At 54.6% G+C, this 18,019-nt stretch overlaps 2 protein-coding genes across 9 annotated transcripts in view; one reads left to right on the top strand and one right to left on the bottom strand.

Annotated features, from left to right (window-relative positions):
- PKNOX2 (PBX/knotted 1 homeobox 2) overlaps window positions 1-5,589 on the top strand; it is a 254,489-nt gene extending 248,900 nt beyond the window's left edge. For all 4 annotated transcript variants that reach the window (XM_055306571.1, XM_055306572.1, XM_055306573.1 and 1 more), the window contains 3 exons: window positions 1,303-1,379; window positions 2,233-2,411; window positions 3,409-5,589. In XM_055306571.1, the coding sequence (XP_055162546.1) occupies window positions 1,303-1,379; window positions 2,233-2,411; window positions 3,409-3,635 (483 nt within the window). In that variant the 3' untranslated portion in view covers window positions 3,636-5,589. The remainder of the gene's footprint in view (window positions 1-1,302; window positions 1,380-2,232; window positions 2,412-3,408) is intronic.
- Window positions 5,590-15,390: 9,801 nt separating this feature from the next.
- Window positions 15,391-18,019, bottom strand: part of FEZ1 (fasciculation and elongation protein zeta 1) — a 43,879-nt gene continuing 41,250 nt past the window's right edge. For 4 of the 5 annotated variants that reach the window (XM_055306617.1, XM_055306613.1, XM_055306614.1 and 1 more), the window contains 2 exons: window positions 17,797-17,862; window positions 15,391-15,737 (listed from right to left, as the gene is read on the bottom strand). In XM_055306617.1, coding sequence (XP_055162592.1) covers window positions 15,721-15,737; window positions 17,797-17,862 — 83 coding nt within the window. In that variant the 3' untranslated portion in view covers window positions 15,391-15,720. The remainder of the gene's footprint in view (window positions 15,738-17,796; window positions 17,863-18,019) is intronic. The other variant, XM_055306616.1, reaches the window with a different exon arrangement.

Here is an 18,019-nt window from a genome sequence, read left to right on the forward strand (position 1 = left end):
GAAATGACCCTGGCTAGAGGAGGCTGGACAGCTTGGCCCTGTGCCCTAAGAACCCCTAGATCCCACCTCCCCACTTCAAGGGCAAGGCTCTCACCTATTCAGACTCTCATGACACCTTTACCGCATGCCTACTGGGTGCAAGGTGTGGTAGTGTGGGGACCTTTCCGGGAAAGACTTTACAAAGACATGTATACCCAGTTACCATGTGGCTCACCACCCAGTGGGACCCGGAAGGACTCCTATTACACCCCCACCCAAAACTTTCCCATTCTTAATGTGACCTGTGCAGCCTTCCCAACGCCCTGGCCAACCCATTTCTCCTAACCTTCTATAGGGCCCATTACCCAAACCACCCAACCTTTGCTTTGTTTCTGCTTTCTTTCACTTGGGAGTCATTTGCATGTCATTTGCATGTGGAAGGCACTGGGGATACATTAATAAGACGAATTAATAAGACATGGTCTCTGCCCTCATGAAGCACAGTCTAAGAGAGAGGGAGACAAACATGTCATCAGTGCAATGACTGAAATGCCCTGGAACACCACTTCCTCACTCACTGCCACAAAGACATGGACTCAGTCTTACAAAGTGGCAGCATGAAGCAAGGGGAAGGAGATGGGACCTAAATGGAAAGAAGCTGGTGCCACCACCTGGGGGACACTGGAGAAGTCACTTGGTTCCTTCATCTGTAAAGTGGGACTAACAACACTTAACCTGCCTATCTCATAAAATGTTAGTGATAGGCTTTGTTAAATGACATTAAGCACATGACAACATTTCACAGGTTACCAAGTATTGTTTATCTTCTGCCTCCTGGGAGGCCTACATAAATCTGGGCACGGAATAGATATTCAGTACATTCCAGTCAATTTAGATTGAATTGGTTCATATACCCCGTTTACCACCTTCTGTTAGGTCTGTGGACTTCTGAGGTCATTGTCAACCTAATACTAATAATGCTGACCTGCCTGCTGGGGGTTGGCTGTGAGGACCAAGTCGGGATGTGAAAGTGCCTTGGAAGCTCTCAACATGGAACCGTACTGACTCCTGGGAAACCATTTGGGTCCCCCATCCTGGGGGGGCCTGCGCTGAGGGCCAGGTGGCCCTGAATGTGGGAGCCTCAGATATGGGGCAGCCTCCCCCAAGCCCAGTCCCATTGCTTTTGGGAAATAAACATTGTACTCTCCCCAACTTAGGCTCTGAACCGCTGGGCTGCCTGGGCCAGGACAGTGCTATGATGTGTCTAAGGGGACCGGGCCACCGTGTGCCCACCCCGCATTAGCCCTTCCCATCTCATTTCAGCACCCCTACCCCACGGAGGATGAGAAGAGGCAGATCGCAGCCCAGACAAACCTCACCCTCCTGCAAGTAAATAACTGGTGAGTTCTCGCCTGCCCAAAGGCTCTCGGATCCAGGGGCCACCTGCCTGGCGAGGGACTGCGTAGGGGGGAGAGAGACAGCCCAGCCCGGCCTGGCCCAGCTCCCTGGGCAGTCTTCCCCTTGGGCTCCAAGCAGAATCAACCCCAACCCAACCGCAACCCAACGGCCTAGAGCTTCATCTGCAGCTTCTCAGCGCCCTCTGCTGGGAGATGGTTCCGGAACAGCGCTGGAGGCCTGCGCGGAAAGCCCAGCCCCGCCTGCACCAGAGACGCACATGGAGCACAGGCCTCGGAGCCTGCAGGAGCCGCCACCTCTGCGAACTGAAAAACTACAACATTCTGCAAAGCTGGGGTGGGAAGGCGGAGGGAGAGTTGGCTGTTCTGACTTCGCAGGATCTGTTCCCTTTCTCTGTGTCTGGCTGGGCTGTCCTAGAAACCTGAGAGCAAGGTCTGGTTGGAGACCGGTAGCCCCAAAAGATGGGCCCCCTGATCGGAGCCCTGGGCCCTCTGGAGAGAGTCAGAGTATAGTGCTTCTGCCTAAGGGGACCCCTACATCCTCTGTCCAGTCCTGACGAGTCCTGAGTAGAGATGTCTGACCCTCCTCATGCATCCCTCCCGTGCTGCTTTGTGGCTACCAAGCTCAGGTGATTCCATGAGCTTTGCGGGGCCCAGGGCTCTTCCCTGGCTAGGCTTTCACACCCTACATCAGCTCCCAGTCTGTTCTGTACAGTGGATCGGCTGCTGAGAGCCTGGAAGCAGCTCTGCACTCCCTGCACATGCGTGCATGCGCACACACATGTCACACAACTTCGGGGGGATGACTAACCAGGTCTCTCCCTTTACCCACGGGCAGGTTCATCAATGCCCGGAGGCGCATCCTGCAGCCCATGCTTGATGCCAGCAACCCAGACCCTGCCCCGAAAGCCAAGAAGATCAAGTCGCAGCACCGGCCCACCCAAAGATTCTGGCCCAACTCCATTGCTGCGGGGGTGCTGCAGCAGCAGGGTGGCGCCCCAGGGACAAACCCAGACGGTAAGAACTGGGGATAGGTGGACACTAGACTGGAGCTGGTGGGTAGACCTCCGGGACAGGCTCTGCAAAGACGCAAGGGCTGACCATCTACTTGCCTGAGTGACAGTGGCAGCACTGTCACAAGAGTGATCTCCCTCCAAGGATGTGTGCGAGCCTGAAAGAAGGGGATGTTTCTGCATATGTGTTAACAAGCCAAAAAAGCAACCTCATAAAGAGGAGTGGGAGTCCATGGACATCTGAGTCAATGACTGCTCAGCAGAGCCCCCTCCTCACTCCTACACCCACCCAAAGTTCCTTAGCGTCCATGAGTGTCTACACGGCTCCCCAGGAGCCAGGCCATCTATAAATACCAAAGCGGGCAGCTGGCTCGTGAACGGAGGCCAGGAAGAGCTTTGTTTTCCCAGCTTCTCCATCACACCCTCCAGATACACTTTTCTAATCGCTGGTCGCCTGGTGCACAATGAATAATTCAATGAGCCAGACATTTTATAGCTCGGCACGTGAAGATGGCTCTGTGTGGGAAGCGGAGTGGAGGTGTGGGTGTGCGCGTACATACCTTCCTGCGCGTCTATACAGTTGCGCTCAGGTTCCAGGTGCTGGGCAATTGCCACGTCAGGTGTAGCAGAAATAACAGGTTTTGAGCTAGACAGACCAAGAGGAGAATCCCAACTCCATCATGCCTGACTGTCACCTTGAGCTAATGACTTAACCATCTGAGACTCAGTCTCCTCCTCTTCAGAACAGGGATAATAACACCTACCGTACAGAACCGCTAGAAAGTCGAAGTACTTAACATACTTACATGGAAGACGCTCGGTGACTGGTAACTAGGAGCACCACTGCTTGGGATGGGGCAGGGCGTAGCTGACCCATGGCTGGGGGACTTGATACCCAGGAATTGTCGACCACCTGTGAGCCAGTCCCTGAAACTCTACCCAACCCAACTCTACCCAACACAGGCTCCTGGCCCTGACCCTTGTCATCTTCTCTCATGTAGGTTCCATCAGCCTGGACAACCTGCAGTCCCTGTCCTCAGACAATGCCACCATGGCTATGCAGCAGGCTATGATGGCTGCACACGATGACTCATTGGATGGGACAGAGGAAGAAGATGAGGACGAGATGGAAGAGGAAGAGGAAGAGGAGCTGGAGGAGGAGACCGACGAGCTTCAGACGACAAATGTCAGCGACCTGGGCTTGGAACACAGTGACTCCCTGGAGTAGTTGGCAGCCCAGATGGCAATGGTCACCGAGCGGGGGAGGAGTGTCGTCAGGAGGGCTTCAGGGTGGGGGGGAGGGGGGCATGGGCAGGCAGCACCAAGGAAGTTAGGCCCTAGCTTCCCCAAATCAGTAGCTTGAAGTAATGCAGAGGAGACACCTGCTCCTTCCCAACTACCAAGCTTCAATGAGTACCCCAGCCCCACTTCCCCAGAACTGCAGAGGACTCCGTCTGCGGGATCCGTCAAGCAGCCTGCGCGGAAAGGCAGGAGTGAGAGCTGGACTCACCACATCCCTGAGGACAGATGGCATCCATGCCCCCTCCCACCCCCTCCCCCCACTGAAGGACTTGGGTTGTCTGCAAGCCCTGCACTGTGAGTGGATCGGCGCTGTTCAGAGTGAGCCTTGCCAGGGACAGAGTTAGGAGGAAAGGGAGAGTTGGGGGGTCTGGGTTCCAGCCCCACAAGGTTCTCAGCTCCTTGACAGACATTCAAGGGCAGGAGGAGCCCAGACGCGTCACCTGTGGCTAGCAGAGCAGGAGGCCCCGCGGCGCCACGGCCTGCAGATCAGAGTGGGACGCAGGCTCCCGAGGGCTCCTGCTCATTCCTCCAAGGACCTGCCTCAGGCCCAGGCAGCCATGGACTTGGGAGAGAGGGCAGGAGCCCCCATAGCCACCTTCTCTCTCTCTGTCCCGGGAATGAATGGTAAGCCGGCAGGCTCAGATTGCAGGGGGTTCAGAGGAATCCCTTCCCCTGGGTTGGCTCCAGGACCCAAGGAGATGCAGAACCTGAGCTAGGAGCCACATCAAGGTGACTTTGGGGACCACGGCCATCCCTAGGTGGTCACGGAACTCCGCTCCTGTAACAACAGGACAATGGTGTCTTATCCCAGATATTCCAGCCCTCAGATGGAGCTCCTCAGATGTCCCAGCCCTCAGCACCCCCCCGGGACCGCCCCCCTGCTCCCAGGCTGGCCCCACCAGCCCCCATTCTCTCTTCTTCATTCTATCCTTCAGAGAAGGCGGAAGAAACATTGGAAAGAAGCATCCAGTCCAGGGGGAAGCCGGGGGTTGGAGAAGGTGCTACATCCCTCTTCTCATCAATATCCACAGTGTGGGCGAGGGGCCCAGAGACCTGGGGCCCACCCGCACACCTCGCTGATCTACCCACCACCGTGACACACAGCACGGGAGGAACTGGGGCTCCCTCGAGGAGGAGGCTTTCCACCCCCTGCCCTGACTCACACCGCCCCCCCAACTTTCGGGCCCCCAGGATTGGCACCCCTCCCCCTCCTCTCCGCCCCCTTGGCTGTGAATGACAGGACTGATCACATGTGTGTTTTCCATTGGATTTAATTTAATGGACTTGCAGTTTCATTTGTAAATTGTGCATTGGCCATCTCCTTCAGTGGCAGGGTGCGGCTACCTGGCTCCACCTTGGGGACCCTCGGGGGGGCCCTCCTGGGGGCTTCCCCTCCCCCGCCGGGTTGGGGTGGAGCAGAAGGACGGTCGCTTCCCTGAGGTCTCCCTGAAATGAATGTATTTCTCCCCCAAAAGAGCTGATATTTAATGTTTTAATAGGGATTTTTGAGAAACAAATAACCTTATTTATAATCTGGGTGATCCAATCATTTTTTACTCCCTTTTGATGCCATAAGTAGAGGAAAGTCTAGCTTTTTTGGCGTGAGACTTTTGCAATGTGCAGTGGGATAAAATACATTTCCTTTTCTGGTTCGTTTTTCTTCTCTCTCTCTCTCTCTCTCTGTCTGTCTCACACACACACACACATGCACACACCCTTCACCTAGCACTTCGGACAGCGACCCACCCAGCACAGGTGCACCCGCACACATGGGCCCACACATCCTCCTCCCAGCCCCTCCCCCTGCCTAATGTTATGCAACCTCCTTCTGATGTATCCACCAAACCAGTACTGAATGTGGCCGAGAAGTTTTCAGTAAATCTTATTACCTACCATAATTCTGGTGCGCAGTTATTTTTCGGTGGTTAGTGGGACCTTGGAGCAGAGAAACTTTGGCTTCAGCCTACCTGTTGTTGAACTGATGACCCATGGATGGGAACGAGGTAGGGGGCCGTGTGAGTGACCTCAGTTTACCCGTCTGGGCAGGAGGGCACACTCACTGCATACGGGTGGGGCTCAAAGACAAAGACCAAGGGAGGGGAGCAGGGAGCCGGAGCCTGTTCCGCCCCCACCTGGCAGGGTTCCCCCAGAGCAGCAGCTCAGCCTGTGGTCCCTCTTCCACCATCCCTGACCTCCCTCAAAGGCCTTTGCCTTTCCCGGGGCCGCATCCTAGGCTCCAAAGGGTCTTCATCCTCAAAGCTGGTGGCACCACTGCCACCCCCCACCCCCCGCCAGCCCTCTCAGGCCCCAGGTCCCAGGAATCGGGAAGGAGAGCGAGTCTTGGCTGCCACATTGAATCCTGGATTTGTGTCCAGAGAGGAGCCTGCCCTCTGAACCCCAGGGCTCAGCACTCTATTCCCTGGAGCGAGTGGGAATTTAGGCACAGCTTCTCCCCACCCCACCCCACACCTCCCCAGGAAGCAGGTTTCTTGTTCCTTTCAGCCTAGTTTCCCTTCCTGGGCACCCGGTGAGATGTACGTGTCCCCCCTGCACCCCCCCAACGCCAGGCTGCAGGCAGGGAGGGGAGTGCACGCAGGCCACATGGGCCCGCAGGCAGCTCGAGGGGTGCTCCCTAGGTCCCCGCTCTCATGGAGCCCGAGCCTCCCTTCAAACCCAGAGCATCCACAGACAGAGACCCCACCTCTGGATGGTGAGTCTTGAGCCCCGCAAGTAGATGACACCTTAGAGCCTCACCTCCCAGAGCCCGGAAACCAGGAGGCTTTCAAAGAAGTGGTTTCCAAGGAAGACACTGTTCAAAACCATGCTATCAAAAAAAAAAAAAAATCCGTGGCCAAATTAATCTAGGATGAACTGCATATTCTATTCTGCTGGTGGGGTTCCAGAAGGCACAGGAGTAAAGGAAAGGCTCTGAGAAACCTGTTTATCCTGTTCCCCAGATTTATTTGCCTCCCCCCCCCCAAGTAGTATATATTCAAGTTTTGCTAATATTCCACAAAACACACTGTAGGCGACCCTATTGGGAGAAACCAGAGTAGCCTGCCCCAGCCTCTCCCACCTCTTGCTCAGTTTTTCTATCGGGTTCTGACAGCTTTTCAACCATGCCACCAATGATAAAGGGGTTTCCCAAATCATTTGAGATGTGGCTGGCAGTGTTATGAGAAGGAGCAACCTCTGTCTGTGCGTGACCAAGCCCTCTCCGGGCCCAGGAGAAGATGTGCCTCAATCCCCGTGGAGGTACGGGACAGTGCAGGGTGGGACCGGGGTGCTGGCGTTGGGGCCCTGGAAGCCGTTCCAGATGATGTCTGGCCCCAACCCCTATCCCAGCGGGGCAGACCTTCCAGGTTGGAAGGTTCCGGCTCACGGGAGCCAAGGGCCAGAGCTACGTTCCTTTGATGGGAGACCCCTGGGCCAGTTGGGGGCAACGGCTCCATCACACCCCAGCCCGCTCAGACTCACTCATCCAGCTGATGTGTATTGATAGAGCCCCGTCTCCGTCTCCCACCTCCGTCTCCGGCAGCTTCAGGTGCAGGGGATACACCTGCGGGCATCAAAGCTCTGGCCCCCAGGAGTTTACGTTCTAGGAGAACAGGCAACTGAATGTGTGCTGGTGACATCACCCTCACGTTGAAAATACGACCTCCTCCTGGGACCCTGACCTCAGATGTCATCATTCAGAGCTGCAAACAAGACTTTCGAGTCCGATGTGGCACTCAGGTCAAATTGAGCTCCCAGACGTGTTTTGTTTGGACCACATACTGTTTCTAAAAAAAGTTTTGTGCCAACATTTGAAAGACAGAATTGCCACCCAGGACCTATATTCCTACACGGCCACAACGGGGTGTAATCCCGTCATCGCTACCCCTTACGACGTGCTCTCCAGGTTATCACAGCACTGGCCGTACGCGTGCTCCCCCCAACACTGACACTTGTTACCAGGCTGTCACTGTTGGGTTGGCTCGTTGGTTAGTTATCCTCCCCGCCCCTGCCTTTTTTTTTTTTTGCCTTTATTTGACTTTCCTTTCAATATTTGCATTCTTGCTTCTTAAGAAGGAGCTATTCCCTCTCCATCAAGCATGAGAAAACAAGACAGTTCAGGAGGCTTGGCCTTTGACAAAAAGGGGAAAAAAATTATCCAAGAGAACGTATCTGTGGAAGTGAAGATATTCTGACGTTTCATTGCAAAGCGTTCTTTGTGTCCTACATCCAGACATCTTCACTCCGGCTACGTGCCTCCCCAGCCTCAATAGGGAAACATGAATCTTGGGACATAAAACCCACCAGGGCTGCTTGTTATATATGCAGATCTGGTCCCATGACCAACTGTTTCCTAGATTCCAAGGCAAGATGCCTGAGGACTTCGAGAAGCGTTGCTCTCAGAAAATAATTTTCAGGGCACCTGGGCAGCTCAGTCGGGTAAGCGTCCGACTCCCGATTTCAGCTCAGGTTATGACCTCAGGGTTGTGGGATCGAGCCCTGCACCAGGCTCTACACTGGGTATGGAGCCTATTTAAGATCCTCTCTCTCCCTCCCTTGGCCCCTTCCTTCCCGCTGCCCGCTCTCTCTCTCAAAAAAAGAAAAGAAAGTAGTTTTATTTTGCTTTTTCGAAGTTACTTGTTTATAGCTGCTCCCTTTACCTTCCTTTTGCTATAGAGACTACAACCCCGTCATTCAGCCAGTAGGATTCTCAGGTGCCTACTGTGTGCCTGGCACCATACAGGGGACAGAGGATAATTCAACTTTGCAGAGTGTCGCAGGGCGAGGGACCACCAAGGACTGGCCGAGAGAACACTGATCGATTGCGTCATACTCTGTGCATTTCCACTTTGGCATCTTATTTCCACCCCACGGATGAGGCAGATTTTATTATACCACTTTCGATTGTACAGATCTTACAGTTTTATATTTCTCAGCCTCTCTCTGGGCCAATCTCATTTAGCCCCCTTGCAAATTAAATGCATCTCATTAAAGCGAACCCATTTAGGACAATGCCCTTCAGGTGTGTGCATCTTTGTACATCTTTCATTTTAAGACAAGTGTTTGATTTATTTTTCATCTCATTACACTCTTTAAAATTATGTGCATCTCATTACACTCAGCGTGGTGAGACGACTTATTTCAGGTGTAGACATTACACCCAGTATTATCAGGCAAGGATTTTTTTTTCCATTTCATTACAAGCCTTACAATTTATGTACATCTCATTACAATCAGCCATTTAAGACAATTCCCTTCAGTTGTGTATATCTCATTATACCTTTTCATTTTCAGGGTTTTTTTTTTCTCATCTTATTACACCCAAGCATTATTCAGAGAACTCATGTCAGGTGTGCATATCTCACACCCACCTGTTATTTCATGAAATTCAGGGTGGTGGTTTCCCCCGTAGTATCACAAATTTTTATTACAGGGACCTCAGTTAAGGCTGGCTCTGCCCTCCCGGGGGCCTCCCAAGCTCCTTTGTAGGGAGAGGATGAGCCCTGGGTTCTCCTGGATTTGGTCAAGACTCTGCTAACAATTCCCTCTCACCGACCATCTAAATTAACTTCCTCACCTGCACACTGAGAGGTTAGAAGAGATGGTTGCTAAGTTGCCCTCGGCTGATGCTCCATGAAACTAGTCCTGTGGAAGATGATGTGGGTCCCCAGCTTCTCCTGGTGGGGGGACTCCTCCCATCTCAGGACAGCCCCCACCCCTGCTGGAGAAGCTGAGACTGACATCACTGTCCAGGCTTCCACGGGCCAGCGGGCTGCATGCTTCTTGCTGCCCTTCTGACGGGTCTCACTGTGTCACACAGGGTCACATTTTGGAAGGAGATTCAAGAACTCGGCTCCTGGACTCTGCCTCAGCACTTCAGGGCCCAGTGGCATCTCTGCCTCTCATGCAGCTTCCCCACCCCACCCCTGTAACACCCCCAGGAGGTCAGCCTGGAGTGCCTAGAATTGCTGGGCAGCTGTCTGGAGCTGCAGGTGCCCATTTCTATTCTCCACTAGATCAGAGTCTCCTGGGCTGGGCCCACGGTAGGTGCATCGTAGACAGCCCCCCAGCGATTCCCAACCCCTGCCCCATCCAGGACCAATCTCACAAAGGGATCTGCGGTAGCCCCGAGCAGAAAATGCTTGATGCTCTGAGTATTGCCCCTTTTGGGGCTGTTTGCCCAGAGCAGGGATCCAAGTGCAGAAGCAAAAAAATCGTTTCTTGGCCCCCAGAATGGGTCAGGAAACCCAACCTGCTCACCCCATACGGGAATCCCACCCATGGCCCACCATCTATTGTTACCTGCCTTTACCGCCCACCCCCAGGCTTGGGGAGCCCCATGCCTCCCGGGCAGAAAGGCTGCATCGCACACAGAGCCACCCCATCCCTCCAATTTCCACCATGGTCCGAGATCTGCCTTCTGAAGACACCCCTCCAGACTGTTCAGAGGTGGTCCTCAAGGCCTAGTCGATGTGTGGAAGCAGCACTTTAGGAGACCCTGCAATGCCCTTCTCAAACCTCTTGAAAGAGTCCGCACGCCTCCCACCTGTCTGGCCTAGTCACAAGGCATGTGAGGCCTCTCTGTGTCTGGGGTGCTCTGCGTGTTCCCTCTTCCGTCTCTCTCTACCTGTCTCCTTAGCAGTAAAAATAGAATCTTTCCGCTAAGTGCAAAAGTACATTGGACTTTTCACCCTCCCTCCTGCATCACTCCCCTTGAATGAACCTGCTGAGAAATCAGAATATGATCCAGCTCCAGCCTCTTTGCTTTGTCTCCTGGTCCCGGGGCTGCTGGCACCCAGAGACCTCTGGCCGTAGAATCGGCAGGTGCCAGCACTCCCCGGGCCACCGGCTGGCAGGATTTGGTGAGGACAGAGGGTACGGCTGACTCGAGGGGAGTAGCCTACACCTTCTCTTGCCTTGTCCTGTGTTTTCAGGCCTCTGCACCTACTGGATTGAGAATATGATCACGTCCCCAACAACAGAGCGAACACGGTACCTGGCCCTTTCTCTTTGTTCCTCAAAGTTTACTAGTAAAAAATCAGTGTATTGAGTACTTAGCATCTATGCAAGATACTGTATTCAGAATAACCCTGGGGGAATTACTGATATTAATATTCCCATTTTTAAAATGAGGAAACTGGGGCTCAGAGAAATTATTTTCTCAAAAATAATTTAGAGGACGCCTTGGGTGGCTCAGTGGTTGAGCGTATTCTCAGATGCTCAGGGCATGATCCCAGGGTCCTGGGATCGGGTCTCACATCGGGCTCCCCACAGGGAGCCTGCTTCTCCCTCTTCCTGTGTCTCTGCCTCTCTCTGTGTGTCTCTCATGAATAAATACATAAAATCTAAAAAATATAGAATTATTTAGCTAACGTGGGGACGCCTGGGTGGTACAGTCCGTTGAGCATCCGCCCTCAGTTTTGGCTCACTCAGGTCACGACCTCAGGCTTGTGGGATTGAACCCTGTGTCGGGCCCAACGCACAGTGTGGAGTCTGCTTTACTCTCTCTCTCTCTCTGCTCCTCCCTCTGCTCTCAAGTGTGGTCTCTATCTTTCAAATAAATCTTTTTTAAAAATTATTTAGTTGATATGTAGTTGAGCTGGGATTTGAACCCAAGGGCAAAACCCATGCTCCTCCTGTGAGGTAACATGTCTCTCTAAGCCCCAGCTTGACCAGGGCTGGCCTTCAGGGTCAAAGGCAGAGGACCCCCTGGTCCCTGAAATCTGGGAGGTGCCTGCAGCACTGCACCTGCCTCCACTTTTCTCCTCCAAGGACCCGCATGCAGCAGCATTTACCACCCGGCTCCAAGCCTTAGCCCGCCTCCCCCGCAGCAGGGCACCCACCCTGTAGCCCACCAGCGCCTCACTGGAACTGGCTACCCTGGGGCGAGCAGGGACCCCACCTCTGCACGCTTCTCTAGGGGCTGCGCTAAGGCAGGATCACCCCCAGAGCTCGTCTTCGGGAAGAGGCCACTGTTGACCATCCACAAACTGGGATAAAGAAGTGGGCAATGCCAAGGCCACGCAGCCTGTCACTGACGGCCGCCCAGATGTGCCATCGAGAACTCGGGGTGAAGTCAGGAACTCCTGGGGCCCCACGATCTGTCGGTGATGGGGGCAACACCCAAGCCTCCTCTCCTATCTGTGGGTGACTCCTTCCCTGCTCCCAGGGAAGGCGAGGCTCTTGGGTTTTCAGACTTGACTGCCCAGAGTAAGGGCAAGACCAGGATGGAGGAGGAGGAAGGAGGAAGGACCAAGGAAAGGGGGGAATGGCCTCGGAGACCATGTCCCCACACAGCGTGGACAGGCCCAGGGTCCCAGGACCCCTCCACAGGGAGAAAACCCAAGCGACGCCACTGGAGGAGGAGGGAGGAGAGGACCAGGTGGGAAGGGAGATGCTCCGCCTGGAGCCAGACCCCCCCCCCCGCCCCGGGCTCTTCCCCTGGCTTCTGGGGTCCTGGTTCTGCAGTGTACTTGCCTGCTCCCTGTGCAGAGCGGGAGAGGGAGCGAGGAGGGGCCTCGGGGAGGGGAAAGAGGGCGAGGGAGAGAGGACCTGGATGTGCAAGTGTCTCTGGGGCTTTTCAGACAAAGCTATTATCAAAATGCCAACCAGCTCCTGCCTGGTCAATTTGCATATTCCATGCTGTGCTCTTTGAAGCGGGATGAATATGCATGAGGGCTTGGGCGGGGTGCGGAGCTGCGGGGCTGCGTGCTAAGGTGGCTCATTGTTCTTCTGAAAGAAAGGCAGGGAGAGGAAGCCAAGGCACCTTGGGGTCCGCAGAGGGGCCAGGCGCTCCCCCCCCAGCTCGGGCAGGAAGCAGAGCGACAGGCCTCAGCCTCTCCAGGAACTCAGCAGGCGCCAGCAGGACCACCTCTCCGGGCTCCCCGGGGGGGGGGGGGGGGGGCGAGGCGGCCCCTCCCCATTAGTGCTCCGCTGCAAGGCGGGCTGGGCGCCCCGGGGTGCCCCGGTCAGACCCCCATCGCGGCCCGCCGCGCCTGGGTGCCGTGGGTGCCAGGGTGCCCACGAAGGGGCACTGGGTGCACGTCGGACCTGATCTGTCCTTTGTCCTGAGAGCCCTGCAGGGCGCACCTCCTCTCTGACCGTCCACCCCCCTTCTTCCCTGGCCACCGGCTGGACAAAGTCACCCTCCCAACCATCCAGGGAGGCAGGAAAAAGCTCTCCTGAATTTTTATTTTTTATTTATTTTTTTTTCTCCTGAATTTTTATTTTATTTTATTTTTTTTTCTCCTCCTGAATTTTTAGAAGCCAATTTGTCCCACAAGCGTTAGGGGCGCCACCCTCCCTGTTAGCTCTTCCTGCTGGGTTGTATCTGCCTCCCTCCCGAAATAGAGACAAGACACACAGAGGCTGTGTCTGGCTCCCCAGCGGAGTTTCCTTACCGGGACCTGATGATGGGGCACGTGGGGGCCTTTAACTGGCAGGAGGTTAGAGCCCACCTGCCCCAGGCCCGGGCGCCCCATTCCCCTCGCCGTGTGCCGGCAGCCCGGACTGGTCCCGCGCCTGGCCATCAAGGCTGACCGCAGTCGTAGGTGTCACGGCACCTGGGGGCACCTCGGCCGCGTCACTGCACCCCAAGCATGAGCAGAGGGGCGTGTGGGGGGTGGAGAATCGCTTTCTCCTGCTGACCACGCTGCACACTCGCTCTCACAAGGCTTCTCCAGACCTTGGATGCCAATACCGATTGCCTGGAGAGCCTGTTAAAAATGCAGATTCCGATTCGGGAGGTTTGGGGCGAGATGTTTCTAACAGCAATTTGATGCTGTCCGTGCTGGGCGCCACATGTTGAAGAGCAAGGAATTGAGGGAAGGGCAATGCAAAATCGTGGCGATTTGACTGAACCTTCCCACTAAGGCTGCCGATGTGGACAAAAGGCAAGGAAAGAGGACCCCCGGTCACCAGCTTTCCCTACTCACCTCCCTTAGCTTGAGTGGATCCCTGACACTTGAGATTTATTTTTAACTGCCAGCAGCTTTGATTAGCTTGTCTCTGCTGCCTCAGACACCTGCTGGCAGGATACGTTCGGGGGGAAAGGAGTGGCTGACCCAGATCTGACAAATCCAAGCCAGGAAGGAAAGCTCTGGAGGATTCTCTGCTTCCCTTTTGCTGAGGCAGGTGAAAAACCCCACAGCTGGCAAGTGACCTCCCATCACCGATGACCCTTTGCATCCTTAACCACTGTGCCACTGAATGCAAAACTGAAGTCACCCCTTTCTGGCAAAGTACCAAGACTTAGGTCAGGGTGTCGGCCCCTAAGCATTTACATGGGCACCTATGGTTGCTTCAACCTCCCCCCAGTAGCCAGAGCTCGGCCTGTGTAGTTCTGCATGAGGTAGATGCCTGAGTTAGGCCTGCAGGGACCGGGGCAGCTTCCCTGGAGGGGTGGGCCCCCCTCACCCCAAGGTCGGATGGCTACTGCTCAGCGACACGGCTGCCAGAAAAGCACAGGCCCAACAAGTGAGAGGCAAGGCACCCAGAAGGCCTTCTATTGTCGCCCACGTTGACCCACAGCCTTCTGCCGACGTGATAAAATATGGCTTTCTGTTTGTCGTATGTGGTTAAGGCAAACCCTACCAAGAGCAAGTGGAGGGTGACAGTCTGACTCCACCATTTGTGAACGTCTCTCCTCCCAGGTCTCCTCTCATCCGTAAAATCTGGGTGACGCCATGGCCTACTTACCACAGAGGGTCGCCACGATGTGAGACTAGCTTATGATGCCATAAGGTCAGTGGCAGGCACAGGGCAAGGGCTCCATAAAGCTTTTTGTTTTAAGACGGGGCTGTGGGAGGGACACCTGGGTGGCTCGGGGGTTGAGCGTCTGCCTTTGGCTCACGGCGTGATCCCAGGGTCCAGGGATCGAGTCCTGCATCGGGCTCCCTGCAGGGAGCCTGCTTCTCCCTCTGCCTTGTCCCTGCCTCTCTTTGTGTCTCTCAGGAATAAATAAACATAATCTTAAAAAAAAAAACAAAAAACGACGGGCTGTGGGAACTCACAGGGCTATGATCACTCAAGCCAGAAGACGCAAGCCAAGAGAGTTCAAGGTGTGGTGAAATCACGCCAGCACCCTGGCACGGGGACACCGCCCACCTGCGGGGCAGCCCAGGCCGGCAGCTGCCTGCCACCAAGGCCAGGACACCAAGTGGCGTCGGGGCCGCTGGCCCCCTGGGGCTGCGGGAAGGGCAGACGGAGGGCACGCACGGCCGCAGGATACCGTTCCGAGGGCCCTGGGGGCGTTCAGGGGGCAGCCGCAGCCCCCCCAACCTGGGATCGCCCAGCGGAGCTGACTCCCTCCGCGCCCCGGGTTCCTGTGGAGGGGCTGGCGAGGGCCAGCGTGGCCACCTCACCAGGAGGCACATGCTGCTCCTCGAGACTCACTCCCCACCTGCTGACTCCCCCATCGCCCCTCTGCTCTGACACCCCCCACCCATAGATCCTACAAGACATTGCGCAGCTCCCTTGACAGCTGCCAAGCAGCCGGATCCTGGGGCCCCGGGGGTGGCCTCCTCCCTCTGTGCCACGTGCAGCCCGAGCCCGGCCCGCGGCAGGGCCTTGCTCTGGCCCCCCAACACCTGGTCATCCGCCGTAGGCCACGGGACACCACGCAAAGGCAACAAGGCGGCCTGCCCCTGTGGGTTTGAAACACCACACTCCAAAGCACATGAAGAATATTAATTAAATGAAGGTTTATTTCAAAATTAGTCTTAGAGTGTAAGCTGTGTTCGAGGGCTGGAGCCAGACTACATAATGCGCGGTGAGAGCGGCCGCCTTCCTCCGACGGCGGAGAGGCCCCCACCGGCCCTGCCCCTCGGTCATGCATCCAATGATCACTAGGACTAGAAGCCAACAGCAAAGGACCCCGCGCGCTTGCTCATGTTTAATCCAGGTTAAGGTATACACGTTTAAATACACGTCGGAGGTTACGTGGTGTCATGCAGTCCCTGTGATAGAATGACTCTTGCTCCGTGACCTCCGCAGCAAGGCTGCCCCCGAGGGCAGGGTTAGGTGGGACAGAGCACTGCAAAGAGAAGGGGAGAGGAGAGAGGTCAAAGCACGCGTGGGGCAGGCCCTGCCAGTGCAGGATGCCCCTGGCCCAGAGGCAGAGAGCCGCCCCCAGGAACCAGGGGACACCTGTGATCACGTGTCTTCCTTCCAGAAGAAGGCGTAGATGATCAGGTCTCCGGTGCTCGTCTGCCTGGGTTCAAACCCCGGATCCGGCCTGTGCTAATCCCACGACCTTGGGGAAGTGGCTCCCACCCCTCTGTGCTCTGCCTCTGCCTACCTCACAGGGTGGTTCAGAAGCAAATAGAGAGTGCTCAGTAAATGTTAACTAGTTTTATGAATTCACTGACATTTCCGTGGATCACGGTGGGGAAAGGGGTCCAGCCCTCGGGCTCCCAGACTTTCCAAACCCATTTCCACAAAACTCCTTTGAGAAATTTGCTTTGAAAGCCCTTAAGAGCCAGAAGTTCTTCCCAATGCTGAGCCTGCCGTCCTCCTGCAGAAATTCAAGACTAATCTTTCTGATCCTTACGGAAACAATACAACTCCGAGATCCTTAACTGAGATCCGCGAGCCTACTGGAACCGTACCCGACATTGTGTGTGCGTGTAGAGCAAAGCTAAATGAAATAAAGGATCCAGACAGCAGATGACTACAGCGGTGGATACTGTTACGGCCTGAATGTCCGGGTGCCCCCCCAAATTCCCATGTTGAAGCCCTAACCGCCCCGTTTTTGGAGATGGAGCCTCCAAGGAGGTGAGTTATAGGATGGGGCTCTGCTCTGATAAGATTAGTGTCCTTCTAAGAGGAGACACCAGAGAGCTCTAGCATTCTCCACATGCACACAACGGAGGCCACTTGTGGATACAGCAAGAAGGTGGCTCCCCGCAAGCCAAGAAGGGAGCCCTTGCTGGCAACTGGATTTGCTGGCACCTCGATCGTGGACTTCTAGCCTCTGTAACTGTGAGAAAATACATTTCTGTTGTTGAAGCCACCCCGTGGTATTTTGCTTTAGCAGCCTGAGCAAACTAATATGATATAAATGTCACACAAAGAACGACAACCGGAGAATATGTGTCTCTTAATGGAAGTTTAGCACCACCGATAATGTAATGCTTACTTGAGACTGAGTGTGATCAAGCCTCTAGCTCTGCCAGCTAACAGGAAATACAAAAAAAAAAAAAAAAAAAGGGGGAAGAATGTATTAAATTAAACCATGAGGACATGACTAACTAGCAGAAGCCAAAACCAGGAAATTCTATGGGGCAAACAGCCTGGTTTCCCCCAAGAAATAAATTTCAAGGGACAAGAGGAAAGGAAGGGGAATACATATATATAAAGAGACTTAGGGGACACCTGGGTGGCTCAGCGGTTAAGCATCTGCCTTCTGCTCAGGGTGTGATCCTGGAGACTGGGGATCGAGTCCCACGTCGGGTTCCATGCAGGGAACCTGGTTCTCCTCTGCCTGTTTCTCTGCCTCTTTCTCTCTCTCTCTGTGTCTCTCATGAATAAATAAATAAAATCTTTTTTTAAAAAATAATAATAATATGGAGGGGAGAAGCTGGGTAGGGGTGTAAGTGAACAGAGATCAGCCATGAGTCAATGATCACTGAAGCAGGATGTTGAGCACATGAGAGTTCATTATTCTGGGCACTTGACTCCTACATATGTTAAAAGTTTCCTTAATAAAACAAATGTTAGGAAAGGATGTAGACTTCAAGCAGCTGAGACTAGTAAAGGCAGCCCCAGGCTCTGTTTCTCCCCACGAAATAGCCTGAACTCCACAGAGCTTTCACAATCAGCCTTGTGCTGGTTTGGCTGCTGCAATGCGGAGTCGCTCTGGTGACTCCAGGGTGAAGGACTCTCCCCTGGCCTCCCGGCAACAAGCAAAGACAAAAACCCATCCCTGTGAGGGCCTCACAAGTGCCTACTGGTGGCCCCCAGCCCTGCGTGGTCTGGGCAGGCAGGAGGCTTTGAGAAGCCTGCAGAAGGGCAGGTTCCAGGCCTTTGGTGGGAGGCCTGGGTGAGGGGTTGTCAGGGAGCCCTGAACCAGGGGGGCCAGGGGCTGCTCTCACCTTTTAAAATGTAGTCCGTTAGCAAAGTGGGCACCTTCTCATTATCCTCCTTCATGGCAAAGAGAACTAAGGAAGGAGAGAGACAGAGAGAAAGAAAGAGAGATGAGCTAAGATGCCAGCAGAGTAGAAAGCTCACTTCTAGGCAGACAACCCACCAACCCAAAGTGGGAAATGATTCAAGGAAACCAGACATTCACTGAGTAAGGAGCAAACGCCTAGAAGC

This window comes from Nyctereutes procyonoides, unplaced genomic scaffold (assembly GCF_905146905.1).
Source record: "Nyctereutes procyonoides isolate TBG_1078 unplaced genomic scaffold, NYPRO_anot_genome, whole genome shotgun sequence".
Lineage (NCBI taxonomy): Eukaryota > Metazoa > Chordata > Mammalia > Carnivora > Canidae > Nyctereutes > Nyctereutes procyonoides.